This window comes from Salvia miltiorrhiza, unplaced genomic scaffold (genome assembly GCF_028751815.1).
Source record: "Salvia miltiorrhiza cultivar Shanhuang (shh) unplaced genomic scaffold, IMPLAD_Smil_shh fragScaff_scaffold_8_1, whole genome shotgun sequence".
In the NCBI taxonomy this organism is placed as follows: domain Eukaryota; kingdom Viridiplantae; phylum Streptophyta; class Magnoliopsida; order Lamiales; family Lamiaceae; genus Salvia; species Salvia miltiorrhiza.
The window spans coordinates 223,463-239,874 of record NW_026651489.1 but is presented as its reverse complement, the minus strand read 5'-3'; the positions used below and the strand labels follow the sequence as shown (position 1 = coordinate 239,874).

Genomic DNA, 16,412 nt, shown 5'->3' with positions numbered 1-16,412 from the left:
TTTCCTATTATTAAAAGTGTCGTTTGTAATATAAATATGGTATCATTTATTAATGTAGATAGTGTCTTTTATAAAGATAAAAATAATGTCATTTTCTATTATTCAAAGTGTCATTTATTAATGCAGATAGTGTCTTTCACAAAGAGAAATAGTGTTATTTACATATATTAAAAGTATCATTTAAATATAAATATAGTACTCCATTTGTCCCCTAAATAAGTTCTGAGTAGGGGACGACACGAATTTTAAGTAAAAGTTGTTAAGTGTATTGATAGTTGAGAAAAAGTGTTATAATTAGTACTGAAAGTGGTGAAAATGTGTTATAATTAGTATTGAAAATGGTAAAAGATTGAAAAGTAAGAATAAATAAAGTATTATTAGTGGTGGGGTGTTATGTCCCAAAATTGATAGGAAGTTATTTGGGGGACATCCCAAAAAAGAAATATCGAAAATTATTTAGGAGACGGATGGAGTATAAATATTGTATCATTTATTAATGCAGATAGTGTCTTTTATTAACAAAAATAGTGTCATTTACTAAGAAATATAGTATTAAAGTCAATGTTAACTTTGACAATGTTAGATTGAATGCTGATAACATTTGTGTTGTAAACATTTTTGGGAACCAGCCAACATTTCAAAGTCTGCCTTGAAGCTGAATTTTGACTCTCCATTGATAACTGCAAATATTTAATCTTTACCTTTCTTTCACGTTGAATTATTGTTTGGTTGTAGAATAAAGGTTTGTGGTGGTTGACCACATTTTTTTAATAAGTGGAATTGTGGTTAATAATGGTCCAAAGTAGTGGGCAGTTTGTTCCTATTTTTCAGGACTCGTGATCTTTTCAACCAATATTTATGGTTGGTCGACTGGTAGTTTTCAGAAGTGTATTGCAGCAGTTATATGAAGCTTTTGGACGTGAGAAGTGGGGCAAACTAACCGTGACTTGGAAGTCTATAAAAGCGGCAAGAAGCTTATCTCATTCTTACGTTTTGGGAGTGCATTTTCACAACCAACTCGTCATTTGTCTTGCTGCAAACATGACACTAGCTGATAAGATCCTTGCCGATCGATCGAACACAACGCACGCGGAAGACTGAACTGGAACGGAAAGGATGGAAATCCCAAAACCTCTTAATCTAACCCACGGAATGAGGGTTGGTTGATCTCGCCGTTACGTCGATAAATTGAATTCGTCTTGGAAAAATCAAGAAGAATTCGAAACTCTCAAGAGAGAATAAAAACTCACAATTTGATTAAAGGTAGGCTGAAAATTCGTCCAACACATAGTAGCCTTATATATAGGCACAACTAAACCTAGTCTAATAAGGAAACAACTTAAAAACAAGCCCTAATAGGCCAAACAAGGCCCTTACTTTAAAAATCCGAAAATTAACAAGGCCCTAACTAATGGGCTGCGAAATAAAGCTAAGTAAATAAAAATTGAAGTCTTTCACACTTCGGCCCACTCGCACGTAATAAGATTAATCAAACACGGGCTCAATTCGCCAACTCCACAATCTCCAATTGGCTTCTTGATCAACTCTTGCTTCCAAACTTCTTCAACTAAGATCATCAAGCTCTCCTTGAACTTCTTGGCTCGAGCTCTTGTAACTGGACCAACAGGAACATGCACCGGGTCTTGCACCAACGAACCTTGGGCTGCATCATTCCCCTCCTCTTGAAGAGGATTTGTCCTCAAATCCAAAGCATCACCTACATCAAAAGGACTCAAATCAGTCACATTAAAAGAAGCACTCACATTATACTCACCTGGTAAGTCCAACTTGTAGGCATTGTCATTGATGCGCTCCAACACTTGAAATGGCCCGTCGCCTCTAGGAAGTAACTTGGATCTCCGCTGCAATGGAAACCTTTCCTTGCGCATGTGCAGCCATACCCAATCACCGGGCTCAAACACTACTTTGCGACGTCCTTTGTTGGCTTGCTCGGCATACTGCTTCGTGCGCCTCTCAATATTCAGCCTTGCCTTCTCATGAATCTGCTTCACAAAATCAGCCTTTTTCTTGCCATCAAGGTTAGTATACTCATGCTCAGGTAAAGGAGATAAATCCAATGGAGTCAAAGGATTAAATCCATACACAATCTCAAATGGCGAAAATTGAGTAGCAGAATGAACAGAACGATTATAAGCAAACTCAACATGAGGCAAACAATCTTCCCAAGACTTAATGTTCTTCTTGATAATAGCTCTAAGCAAAGTAGACAAAGTCCTATTCACTACCTCTGTTTGACCATCAGTTTGTGGATGACAAGTAGTAGAAAACAAAAGTTTAGTACCCAACTTACACCACAAAGTCTTCCAAAAATAGCTCAAGAACTTCGAATCCCTATCAGAAACAATAGTCCTAGGCATGTCATGCAATCTAACAATCTCTCTAAAGAATAGATCAGCTACATGAGATGCATCATCAGATTTATGACATGGAATAAAATGTGCCATCTTTGAAAATCGATCAACAACCACAAAGATGGAATCTCGACCACGCTTAGTCCTAGGCAAACCTAACACAAAATCCATAGAAATATCAATCCAAGGTGCTGTAGGAATAGGCAATGGTGTATACAATCCATGGGAACTCACCCTAGACTTAGCTTGTTTACACGTAACACATCGACCACAAATTCTCTCAACATCACGTTTCATATGAGGCCAAAAGAAATGCTCATGCAGAACAGCTAAAGTCTTAGCAATGCCAAAATGTCCCATCAAACCCCCACCATGAGACTCAAGCAATAACAACTCACGTAAAGAACATTTAGGAACACATAACTTATTCTTCCTAAAAAGATAGTCATCATGCCTAAAATACTCTCCACTAGCAGCTCTCGCACATGCTATATAAATCTCACCAAAATCATCATCATGCTCATACAAACTCTTGATACACTCAAAACCAAGCAACTTAGCATCTAAGGTAGAAATTAAGGCATACCTCCGAGAAAGTGCGTCAGCCACCACATTCTCTTTACCTTGCTTGTATTTGATGACGTAGGGAAACGTCTCAATGAACTCCATCCACCTTGCATGCCGCTTGTTCAACTTGTGCTGCCCCTTCAAGTGTTTCAACGACTCGTGATCCGTGTGAATGACGAACTCATTGGGCCACAAGTAGTGCTGCCACGTTTGTAAAGCTCTCACCAATGCGTACAGCTCCTTATCATACGTGGGATAACTCAATGTCGCCCCGTTTAGCTTCTCGCTGAAATACGCAATGGGTCGTCTCTCTTGCATCAACACTGCACCAATACCAACACCAGAAGCATCACATTCAATCTCAAAAGATTTGGAGAAATTAGGAAGAGATAATACCGGGGCGTGGGTCAATTTATATTTCAACTGCTGAAAAGCATCCTCTTGCGCCTTGCCCCACTTAAACTCCACATGTTTCTTGATGACTTCCGTCAAAGGTGCTGCAACACTGCTAAAATAAGGCACGAATCGCCTATAGAAGCTAGCAAGTCCATGAAAGCTTCGAACGGCTGCAATGTTCGTCGGCGTTGGCCACTCTTGGATAGCTCGTATCTTCTCCTCATCAACCTGTACACCCTGTGCACTAACAACAAAACCAAGAAACACAAGCTTGTCCGTACCAAAAATGCACTTCTTAAGGTTAGCAAACAACTTTTCCTTTCGAAGCACATCCATAACAGACCTCAAATGTTCAACATGCTCATCATGATTCTGGCTATAAATGAGGATATCATCAAAGTAGACAACAACAAATCTACCAATGAAAGCACGCAAAACATGATTCATAAGACGCATGAACGTACTAGGCGCATTAGTCAAACCAAAAGGCATAACTAACCACTCATACAAACCAAGTTTTGTCTTAAAAGCAGTTTTCCATTCATCACCTTCCTTAATCCTAATTTGATGGTATCCATTACGCAAATCGATCTTAGAAAAGACACAAGAACCATGCAACTCATCTAGCATATCATCTAAACGAGGGATAGGATGGCGATACTTTACCGTGATGTTATTGATGGCTCGGCAATCACAGCACATCCTCAAAGACGAGTCCTTCTTTGGTACAAGTAGAACGGGTACCGCACAAGGACTCAAACTCTCCCTCACATGCCCTTTGGCCAATAACTCGCCAATTTGCCTCTCCAACTCCTTTGTCTCCTCCGGATTGGTTCGGTAAGCTGGTCGGTTCGGCAGTGTAGCGCCGGGCACAAAGTCAATCTGATGCTCAATCCCTCGAATTGGTGGTAAACCGGCAGGTGTATCGTCGGGAAAAACATCATCAAACTCCTGCAAAACAGAATGAATAGAAGGGGGTAGAGAAGAGAGATCGTTAGTAATAACCAAGTTCTCCTGATATCGCAACAGCATGATCGGCCTCTCCTCCTGTACACACCACTTCAAATCACTAGCCCTAGCAAGAAATGACTTATGAATCAACCCATTCTCCTTCTTCTCCATGGGCTGCTCCTTTGACTTCACCTTGTCCGCCTCCTTTTGCAATTGTACTTGATCCTCATAAACTTGTTTAGGAGTAAGAGGAACAAGTGACACCTTTTTCTGCTTGTATTCAAATGAATATTTGTTGGTGAAGCCATCATGAATAACACGGCGATCAAACTGCCACGGTCGCCCCAACAGAATGTGGCTCGCTTGCATAGGGATCACATCACACACAACCTCATCCTCGTACTTCCCAATGCAAAACGGAACCTTCACTTGCTTCGTCACTTTGATGACGCCTGTCTCATTCAGCCACTGCAAACGATACGGCTTGGAATGCTTCTCCGTGGTCAGCCCCAATCTCTCAACCATGGCTCTACTAGCCACATTCGTGCAACTCCCTCCATCAATGATCACACTGCATACCTTGTCTTGAACAAGACATCTCGTGTGAAAGAGGTTCTCCCGCTGCTCTCGCTCATTGGGTTGAGTTTGGACACTCAAGGCTCTCCTAGCTACAAAAAGCTGTCCATTGGGCGCGAAAATCTCCTCACACTCCTCCTCATCATCGGTACCATCTCCATCCTCCAATTTCGTCATATCAGGATCGGTCTCATCACCATCCGTCACGACTTCGCCGTCATCTCTCATGATCATAATTCTCCTGTTCGGGCAGTCACTCATAATATGCCCGAAGCCTTGGCACTTGAAGCACTTCTTATCTCGATTTCGACCATCAGAAACGGCCGGAGTGCCCTGATTTGCTGCACCGGATCCCTCGGGTCGGGACCTAACGAACGGCTTCTTCTCCTCTCTCGGCGGTGCCTCCTTTTTCCATTGATTCCCTTTTGACGAGGAACCATTAGAAACTGGTTGCGATTGCCTCCAATTGCCCTGATTCTGGCGCTGGTTGCTGTTGTTGTTGCCCCTCCTCTTGAGTTGATTCTCGATCTTGATGGCCATGTGAACCATGTCCTCCAACTCAACGTAGTGCTGCAACTCCACCTTATCACGAATATCCCAATGCAGACCAGTCAAGAATCTCGCCATGGTCGCCTCTCGCTCCTCCACCACATTGGCTCGAATCATGGAAACCTCCATCTCCTTATAATACTCATCCACACTCCGACTGCCTTGCCTCAAAGTCTGCAACTTGTTGAAAAGCTCGCGGTAGTAATGATTCGGCACAAAACGCTTCCTCATCACAGCCTTCATCTCCTGCCAAGTCTGAATAGGCGGCTCATTGTTTCTCCTTCTACTCGTCACCATCTGATCCCACCAAACAAGTGCATAATCTGAGAACTCAATGGCTGCCAACTTCACCTTCTTGAGCTCTGAATAGTTGTGGCAATCGAACATAAGCTCCACCTTTCTCTCCCAATCAAGATACAATTCTGGGTCATTCTTCCCTTGGAAGGGAGGAACGTTCATCTTGATGTTGCCCAGATTGTTATCTTGCCACGTTCTGCCGCCATCATCCTCTTCGTCAAATCCTGTATCATCTACATGCTCCTCATACTGACGGTGGAATCGACCTCCGCCACCACCACGGCCTCCTCGCCCGCGGCGACCTCCTCGTGTGAAAGTGGTCTCTCGAGAATGAGACTGCTCCATCAGCTCGATCTTGTCGTACACTCCCTCGATTTCTGAGTGTAACATCTTGCCAAATTCTGAGCGAAGTGCCTCCACTACGAGTTTCAACTGTGGATCCATAACAGGGCCATCGCTCACATCCGCACCCTGTTCATCTTTCTTAGACATAGTGACAAAGAAAACAAGAAACGGTTAGTGAAACAAAATAAAAGGACCTCACCACCTCACAAACACTCGTGTATCACTCAAGATGAAATCACTCAGCGCTCGTGTATCACACAATTCAACGGCTTTTTTCACTCTAATAATCTCACTCTCTCGTGCCTTTTTCCACTCAATTTCTCTCTCAAGGAATCAAATTCCCTCAATCTACCAACTGAACTCAAAAACCAACTGCACCAACGAGATTGCCAAACTGTCTCAACGAGAGCACTCAATGAAACGTCCCACAAGAGACCACACCAACAACACTAAATGGATACGAAAAGGTGGGAAACCCCCAACGAAAACGAAAACTACCAGAAACGCAGACTGAACAACCCAAAAAAAGTACTGCGCAGAAACAGGCTCAAAACGCTCTATTCTACCCAAGGATTTCAGAAAACACAACGAGAAATAATCGAAAACTGGAAAAAAGTGTATGTCGAAACTGTCCCGAAAGGCTCTATACTACCCAAGGACTCCAGAAAACACAACGAGAAATAAGCAAAAAACGGGAAAAAAGTACGCAGAAACTGCCCCAAAAGGATCTATACGATGCCAGTGAACTATAGGAACAAGATGCTGTAAGAAAATTTTCGGAAATTCTATACTTTTTTTTTTTTTTTTTGAACCCTAACAGACTATAGGTTCTGAAAAAAAAAAATTTTCAAGAACCAAACGAAATTATGACGTATGGATTTATATGGATGTGTGTAAGTCGTATGATGATGGATGTGTATAAGCGTGTATGTTTATGAGTAAATCAGACCACGCAGATAACTGAATTCAAAAGATATTATGGTATTGAAATCACAGCAGAAGAAAAACAGACGTAGAAAACGGAACAGAAAACTCGGACGTAGAGAACCCTAAAAACGCAGAAAACGGAAACCCTAAAATTCTACCCTTGACACAGAAACGAAAACGAAACCTGGATACGAAACGCGGCTCTGGTGCCAAATGATAAGATCCTTGCCGATCGATCGAACACAACGCACGCGGAAGACTGAACTGGAACGGAAAGGATGGAAATCCCAAAACCTCTGAATCTAACCCACGGAATGATTTAGGCGAACGAATCCCTAAACCCCAACGTGCAGTTGACGCAGCAACTCGGGGACGCTGAATGACACCCGACGAGGGTTGGTTGATCTCGCCGTTACGTCGATAAATTGAATTCGTCTTGGAAAAATCAAGAAGAATTCGAAACTCTCAAGAGAGAATAAAAACTCACAATTTGATTAAAGGTAGGCTGAAAATTCGTCCAACACATAGTAGCCTTATATATAGGCACAACTAAACCTAGTCTAATAAGGAAACAACTTAAAAACAAGCCCTAATAGGCCAAACAAGGCCCTTACTTTAAAAATCCGAAAATTAACAAGGCCCTAACTAATGGGCTGCGAAATAAAGCTAAGTAAATAAAAATTGAAGTCTTTCACACTTCGGCCCACTCGCACGTAATAAGATTAATCAAACACGGGCTCAATTCGCCAACTCCACAATCTCCAATTGGCTTCTTGATCAACTCTTGCTTCCAAACTTCTTCAACTAAGATCATCAAGCTCTCCTTGAACTTCTTGGCTCGAGCTCTTGTAACTGGACCAACAGGAACATGCACCGGGTCTTGCACCAACGAACCTTGGGCTGCATCACTAGCTCTTCAAGTCTTGCTTTGACGGAGGAGTCTTAGGCAGCCAATCTGTAAAGCTTACTCTGTATTGACGGGAGGTCAAGGGCAATGATTGAAGATCGAGGATATCGAAGCGTAGTAGACTGTCTTTGTCTAAGTAACTTTTGTTATTCGGCTGTTTTATTTTTCTGTATTGATTCAGCATTTTAGTGCAGGTTCTAGATAGGTAGTTTTATCTTAGGCAGTCAATCTGTAAAGACAGATTACCAGAGATCTGAATCTGTACTTTGTATTGTTGATGATCATAGTTATTTTAGCCTTGGGGCACTTACGGGTTATAGTTATATAATTCGTGAAAAAGTATTCCTATGTGTTACTCATTTCCGCTGCATGTTAGCTTTGATGTTATTAACATTCTGTTGATAACATTCCTTTTAACATTACTCTTTCAAATTACACAATTTACTTTAGGTAATTTGGGGCACTAAATTCTTTCATATAGTATCATTTACATATATTAATAGTGTAATTTAAATACAAATATAATATCATTTACTAAAAAAAAGTGTTATTTAGATATATTAAAAGTGTCATTTACTAAAAAAATTAATGTCATTTAAATATATATAAATATAGTATCATCTATTAATGCAAATAGTGTCTTTTACTAAAATAAATAGTGTCATTTACATATATTAAAAGTGTTATTTAAAGATGGAAACGTTTGTAGGTCGTTTTTCTGCATTTTGAATGTTGCTAACACTCAACAACTCTCTAATCAAAAGGGACTAATGTAGATTTACAAAACCAAAACAAAATATAAAGTAAAAGATTCTTGAACCAACATTAATAAAAAGAAGAAAAAAATAAGAATGCCAGAAAAACATTGAGAACACTGCGAAATCTACTGGAAGACAATTTCCTGACTATCTTCTTGGCATCGGAGACGTCATCCTCCTCCGCTAGCTTCTCGATGTTTTAAAGGTATCCCGAGCTTAACATCTTCTTTCTCGCACTATTACTCCGCGTGAGTGACATCAAAATCGAAAACAGAAGCTTCTTATTACCGGAGTTGGGTTGGTCAGGAGCAAGTATCTACATCAAAATGTCGCTGTCTTCCACCATGAATCTCTTTATCTCCTCCACCGCCACGAGGTTCTTCAACATCCCTCACGCCAAGCAGACCAGCTCGCTCTCACATCTGCCGCAACAAATTTTCAACAGAGCCGGCATGCTATCGTGGGCAGAAACCGCCCAAGCGTTGTCAGAATTCCCCGTCATCTATCTATATATAATATAAAAGAGCAGTTTAACCGTAAAATTTTACCGCCAATTTTTCTCTCTCCTATAAAAAAACTATATTCTCTCTATCACAATCTATCTCACTATTTACTCATTAAATATCTATTAGTTAATCTATATATATAAAACATGCACGAATTTTTTCTACAAAAATTTCTCTCTTTACTATGCATTTTTTGTTTTGATTCTTTTTTAAAATTCATCAACTTTTACTTATAAAAAAATATACAATTTTTATTGAAAAATGATGGATAAAAAAATATGAGAAAATATTGAAAAATATTTTCACATCATCACCCAAAGATAATATTATCCAATATTGGAGAAAAAATAAGCTGCCCCGAGAAAAAAATCTGTTTTGTCAACAAAAAAACTCTTTCATAGTAAACATATGAAAATATTAGAAAAATAGTGAAAATATATATACTCTCTACTTTTCCATAAAAGTAAAATGCACCATGATTATTTTAACTAATTCTGTGTGTGCTCGTCAGCTTAAGATCAGAATTACAGGAGCAATATAAGAAACAAATTAAATCACTCACTGACTTTATTATTTGTGATGGCTATATGCATCCACAAATAATTCAAGTGTAATATATTCATACAGTGAGCTCAATATAGACGTAAAACCACAGGGATGGGATGACTGAAGAAGGCCATCGAGACAAAAGTGTACGTCGTTTCTCATCTCATCTACCTATTTTATCAAAGCAAAACAAGAAAAGGAAACATAACGATGCAACATGTACATACTTGTTCTCGCAGGATTGATTGTTCGGAGAATACATGTGTCGAGGCAAGGGAGCTGACTGAAGTGGAAGAACAGCATGGCCGATAGCCCCTTCTCACCACGAAACACAACCTTATCTTGATTCAACATTCATGGCTAAGGTTGTAGCATACAAAAACCTCATTTCCAATAATCTTAAGGCAATAACTAGATTATTCTACTTTACATAATTAGACACAATTTAGAATATCAGATTGTACTAAAATTCAACTCTCAGCTATAGCAGGAAGTACTTGACATTGGTAGAGTGCACAAACAATTTAGAATATCAGATATTGAACTCTTTTTTTCCTTATGGTAGAGTGCATAAACAATTTGGCATCAATGCTTCATTGAAGGAAATAAATATCTGCATAATTCTAATGATATGCATAGTTCTTCCAAGATAGGTTGCAGGCTAACAACTTTCATCACCGGTTTGGCCAAAAACACAAGCAACATTTACCATGGAACCTTGACAGAGTCATGCATAGTAAAAGGATGCTGAAAGAAAAACGTATGAACAATGCCCACTTTTGCTTCGGTATGCCATTATACTTCCAATGAGTGGAAAAATCTGAAACAGAATACCAAATATTAGGGCCTTCTGATTCTTAACAAATACTTCAAATATATTTATGACTTGAAAAGAAATGAACCAATGTCAAGCTCTATGCAATGTGAGTCTTGTCCAATGGAAAAGCAGTCAAATTATGCACTAGCAAGTATTCCCAATTTGATATAGATTATTAGCAATGCCAGTGAGCAGAATCTCATGGCAATTTATTGATCTAAAGTATTAGCAATACCCAACTCAAAGAAAAAAAGCATTAGCAATACCAGTGTGGTGAGCAGAATCTCATGGCAATTTATTGATCTAAAGCATTAGCAAAACCCAACTCAAAAAAAAGACCAAAGAAAAAAAAAATACTCCCTCCGTCCCATTATTTATGGCACATACCTTTTCGGCAGGGAGATTAAGGAAAGTAAGATTGTAGTGTAAAAGTGTATAAAGGTGTGTGGGCTCATATGCTTTGTAGTGTAAAAATATTGCCTAAAATGGAAATGAGCCATTTAACTTGGGACAACCCAAAATGGAATACATGCCATTAATAATGGGAAAGAAGGAGTACTTATTTATTAGCAATACCAGTCAGCCGACTCTCATGGCATCCTAAGAAAAACAGTATTAGCATACGCTTGAATGAAAGCAGGAAAGGGTTCTGATCCTGTGACTGATGCAAGACTGTATTTATTTATCATTATATCTATATATCAGTCAATTGAGAAACTTCATCAGCATGTTCTAAAGATCTTATGTGATCAATGAGGAATATGCAAGACTCTGCTTACAGTGCAATGATGCAGAACCTTATGCTAATCTTAAAGGGAAACAAGAATGACTGACTAGGGGACATGACTATGAAAAGCACACTGAGAAGACAGCATAAGAAACATCAGAATGTATTAAACAATAAACACAATATTATAAGCAGTAGAATTTTACCTTATGTTCCAAGATTGGGTGCTGAATTAGCAATAGGTGGACCATAAGAATATCTCCAGGACCCACATGCGTCGCATTTGTCCATCTTCAAATCATTTTCCAAAGTACAAAATCTGCAGGACCAGGATGAGCTTTTCATCTTATCCTTTTCGGGCTTTTCTGTTGTGCAAAGGCCGCATATTGGGGCCAACGGCTGCAATAATAAGCAATACTGATTATGAACTTGAAAGAAAGACATTAAGTAACTCGGCCAACTTCATGAAATGATTGAAATCTAATCAGAAAAACATTTCTAAGCATGCCACGTTCAACGACAAATATATACATGATGACACATTAGAAGTAACTCATTTATACAAGATATGTCAGAGCTTTCAGTGAGAACGTCCATTAATTTCAGGACAGATCTAGCAAATTTTCTGCCGCTAGAAATGGTTACGAGATATCACAGTAAGGCAATGAGATAAACTCAAAAAAGTACATACACACACTAAAGTAACTAGCCAAGGATTGCCGCAGGCTATAGCCCAGCTTGGATTTGTCCATGATAAGAATTAAAAGAGATGGGATACAAAAGAAGTTGTCTCTTGTTACGCAAAGTATTTCAATACAATAATTAAAAACATAAAGATGCAGTAGAAGTAGGATGCATAAGCTATACAAGTTAACACGATAAATACCCCTGAACCCAACTTGTTAAAGATATTAATTGATGCATATTTCACATATTTAATACCATCTTTTATCTATCTATATATATATATATATATATATGGGGTTGGGTTAACATAAAAATCAAAGTTATTGTGAGAAATGAGAACCAAATATCGTAAATGCACAATAATATACTTCTTATTGCATTTTACAACAATTGTATTTGAATTTTTACGTTTCTCATCTTCCTATATTACATAAAAACTAAATTGTTGAAATTGTACATATATAATACTCTCTCCGTCCATTAAAGAACTTCCTACGAGGGAGTGATACGGATTTTAAGAAAAGGTTGTTGAGTGCATCACCTGAGTTTGAATACTAGAGCAAGCGAAAATTTTATTTTTTTAAAGTGCATTAATTTTAACAACAGATGCATTGTTTGCATGTTCTCACAAAAAATGCAATTCTCGTTATAATCAATGCACTATATATATATATAAATATATATATATAGATATAGATACACACAAACACACACACATCTCAAGTGGTATATGCATGGTCTAAAACGAGCATTGCGTTTTGTTAGCCAAAGCTGTCTGCTGCAGCAAGTCTGTACATTACTGAAAGGTTAAAATAATAAAATATTCTCATCACAAATGCAAACACGTATAGAATGAACTAAAAAGGAAATATTGGCTGGAACAACCTGCAAATTGAAAACATTATCTAGCTTACATATAGAGTAAGGAGAACAATACCAAAAACATGACATTGGAAGAAATAAGAACAAAGGCAAGTTGAACTCACTGGATTCAACAAAGTGCATGTTGTACATTGCCATGTGCCAGAACTACTTTCATGCATTAGGTCATGGCTAGAAAGGGATGATGATGCTGGAGCTTCACCACATAAATCTTTATTAGGATGCATTTTATCTGGATAGCGCGTGGACCGATTTTCTGAAGCTGTATTTGTCAAGTCTATTAAAATGGGCTCTTGTTGTCTATCAACAGACTGGACTAAAGAAACATCATCTGATTCTCGTTTCCTTTTCACAGATTTTACATTCATATCATGTTCTTTAGATGCAGTTCTTGAGATTTCAGAACAGCATCCTTTATTTGAAGAGTTTGGCAGCGAATCAGTACAGTCTTCATCTCCAGATAAATCATAGAATTCTGACCCACACCATATGTTATCCTGAAATCTTCTTTCAGCTGCCATAGCAGCAGCTTGAGCAGGACTCATGGCAACCATGATAGAACTATCACCTCCAATTTTGTTAGGTCCTGAAGGTAGCAAGGATTGAAGACGGGCTCTATTTTCTGCAGCAGTAAGTGCAACCTGGCGGAGAGATGAATGACGACGTTTATGGGAGACTCCACCCAAACGCTTTCCAGGAAGATCAAATCCTTGTCCTGCTCCACTGATCCCTTTGTTTATGAAGTCTTCACACTCCTATGGACATTGAGTATTACATTAAACACCCTTTTGGAATAATGTAGTATTTTTGGTAAATCACATAATAGCAAAGCGTCACATGTTTATATAGATGAGAGATGAATTCACCATCAAATCAAAAATTGGGAAAAGATAATGCCTCACTCTTCACCAATGGTTCATAAAAGTAATTTATCAAGAGTATAGTACTGGATTTGTTTATCAGTTTTTTTAACTCATCATAAGTTACAAAAAAAATAGTCACAAAAACACACAAGTCTACAATGTTTAGCAATTACTCCATCTTTTACTGCTGCAAAAATTAAAAATATATTGTTTCATATGTCAGAAGTGCTAAAATAGTTTCTCCAAAAAAACAATTTGAAAGTATCGTTCAGGTTTTGCCTCAACACACATTTTTTGTTTTAACATATTTCTGCAGGATTAAGTTTAAAAACCAACTAACGCAGGAGAAAATTACAGACATTGAATTCTAAACATAAAAGTGCCACCATATCACAGTCATACAAAAAAGCATGTACCTTTAAGCTCACACTAGAGCGTCATGTCTAAAGTAAGCATGAAAAAAATGAAGCCTTATAATCCCAGTGATGGTTTTAAGTAAATAGAAACTTCTGTTGTGAGAAATAGGCAGAACCCATCACAGCAGAACAAACTACCACTGTTTCAGCTATATCAAGTACCCCCTAATCTAAAGCAGCTTCTCTTTACAACCAAGTTCCAAGTGCAGATATAGGTTGATTGGCCTGGAAAGACATGGAGAACTCACTCCACTACTGGTGAAGAGCATTAGACTAACGGGGAGATGGCACAGTTATGAGTAATGTGTTTGAACCAATTAAACTATAGTTAAAAAAAAAAAAATGATATTTGCCCTATGCCACATATCTTATCTTTTTATTACTTAAGGACTGCATGTTGCAAATATTCGAGTGAAATGACTCTTGTTCCACCATCCAACATAGTCACCATTGGTCTTCCCAATTTCATTTTTGTTATAATTGGAATATCAAATAGAACTTGAGATTGTTGGCAGGTATATATATGAGTGATGAGACTCAGTGGTCGTTTGGTTCAAGTAGATGAATGGAAAGGGAATGAAATCAAATAAAGGAATGAAATGGTAACAATGACCATTACTTTCATTGAGTGTTTGGTTTAACAATGAAAAGAAATCATTACTAAGGAATTCTCTTTCTTTTGTTTCACCTCTATTTTGAGGGGTAACAAATTGGGTGATTGGGGTACCCTCAAGTAAGGGCAATGGTTAACTCATTTTCCAAACCAAACAATAAGTAATGGATTCAAATAATTGAATCTCTTTCCAACCTCTAAAAACACCCAACCAAACGTGGGCTCAATGTGCTCCCCAATCACAATCCAGTTCATTTCCTGCAATTAATGCACTTTGTAATCACCGATTGACCGGCAATGATAAGACTATCAACTGCATATTCAGATTGGAAGACCAAAAGACCCATGCCACCCTCTCCCCCGGATATTGAACGAGCGTAGGTACAGTTCTATATAGAGAGCTCATTCTTGCTCTTCAAATGGTTGTGCTTTAATATATGCACTGTCTGCAAGTAGCATCAGGATATAGAATACAGGTGTAACACTATGTGCAAGCCATTTACCTTTCTAATCTCATCCCAGAGCTTGTAGAAGCTAGCATTGTGAGGGCTATGAACGTTGTGACACAGCTCATGCAGCATTGTATCAAGAACTTCATGGTAAGGAAGAAATTCCTCATCTCTGTCTGACCTCCTGAGCCTCAACTTGACATGTATACCACGCCCTACATTCAAGCCTAGTAGAGCCCGATTTTTTGGCCTGCAAAATTCACTTCCAATAATTACATTGTTCAAGAAAAGTAACTCAACAAGAACAATATTTCTCTTGAGCTAACTTTCTATCCTATTCTAATTGCTTTATCATTTAATACAAAAGGCCCCAACTTCGGAATGTCCACATCTCATAAGTGTTGAATTCATTAGTGGCCTTAACCAACCAAATGCTGAATATCAATTTCAATCTGCACACACACTTGAACTGAAAGAGCATTGTCTTGTCCGATAAAGTTGAAGTAAATCATGGCAATTGTTGGCATGAAAAGCAGCAAAAACGTCATACCAGAATTCAGAGAGTACTTTGACCCTCCAATTATGCTTACGCATGATGGGCTGAACCTGTTTTGCAATTCTGTCTAAAATCTTCCGCGCCTCTTCCTCTTTAGGTTTCCGCTTTAGGGTTTTGATTTCCCATACTTTGTTAAGATCGCCCAAAGACATTGGTGTCGACGTTCAAACCAAACCTCAGATGCAGATAGGTCTTCCTCAATTTTGAAAATCAGAGGCTATCGCGCATTCATTGAGCAACGGGATTGATTAGGGTTTCGGTCAGTCGGTTTCGTAAATGGTGACCTTCGATTTTGATAGAATGTAAATGGCGGGCTGAATTTCGAAATTTCAATCAGCGGTCGGAGACGAAACGTTTACACCGGCGACATCTCCTTCATGTCGTACATTATGTAAACTAGATTTGACCATCATGCGATGATAATAGTCATAGACTCATAGTTAAAAAAAAAAAAGTACTAAATATAATACATAATTAAGTTTGAAATGTTTACAAAAAATAGAGTAGTACACTAACAAAATAAAAACTTTAATATTTCATAAGATTAATTTTTAAAAACAAACATTTACGAATTGGCAGAATAATCACAATTAATATTTTTGAAAAAGTCATAGCCTTTTCTATATACAGATAATCTTTAAGTAAATAATACATGAACTCATATATATAATATAATATTGAACTAACTTCAATTAATACTACATA

At 38.3% G+C, this 16,412-nt stretch overlaps 2 protein-coding genes across 2 annotated transcripts; both read right to left on the bottom strand.

Annotated features, from left to right (window-relative positions):
• Nucleotides 1-1,784: 1,784 nt before the first annotated feature.
• LOC131003187 (uncharacterized) lies at nucleotides 1,785-5,879 on the bottom strand (the record flags this gene model as incomplete). The annotated part of the gene is made up of 3 exons (XM_057929668.1): nucleotides 4,107-5,879; nucleotides 2,485-4,055; nucleotides 1,785-2,124 (listed from the first exon to the last, which is right to left on the bottom strand). Coding segments are annotated over exons 1-3 (3,675 nt in total), but the record flags the coding sequence as incomplete, so codon positions are not given.
• Nucleotides 5,880-9,896: 4,017 nt separating this feature from the next.
• LOC131003197 (uncharacterized) lies at nucleotides 9,897-16,131 on the bottom strand. The gene is made up of 5 exons (XM_057929675.1): nucleotides 15,702-16,131; nucleotides 15,206-15,401; nucleotides 12,915-13,565; nucleotides 11,448-11,640; nucleotides 9,897-10,517 (listed from the first exon to the last, which is right to left on the bottom strand). The coding sequence occupies exons 1-4, from the start codon at nucleotides 15,857-15,859 to the stop codon at nucleotides 11,449-11,451; spliced, it is 1,197 nt and encodes a 398-aa protein (XP_057785658.1). The 5' UTR covers nucleotides 15,860-16,131; the 3' UTR covers nucleotides 9,897-10,517; nucleotide 11,448.
• Between the last annotated feature and the right edge of the window lie 281 nt (nucleotides 16,132-16,412).

What these genes read in the sequence shown, in the direction of transcription:
- LOC131003197 (XM_057929675.1), bottom strand. Translation starts at nt 15,859, where the DNA reads ATGTCTTTGGGCGATCTTAACAAAGTATGGGAAATCAAAACCCTAAAG. An exon ending in TCTGGGATGAGATTAGAAAG is followed by an intron (nt 13,566 to 15,205) that starts GTAAATGGCTTG and finishes CAATGTCCATAG; the next exon opens with GAGTGTGAAGACTTCATAAA. An exon ending in CATGCACTTTGTTGAATCCA is followed by an intron (nt 11,641 to 12,914) that starts GTGAGTTCAACT and finishes TTATTATTGCAG; the next exon opens with CCGTTGGCCCCAATATGCGG.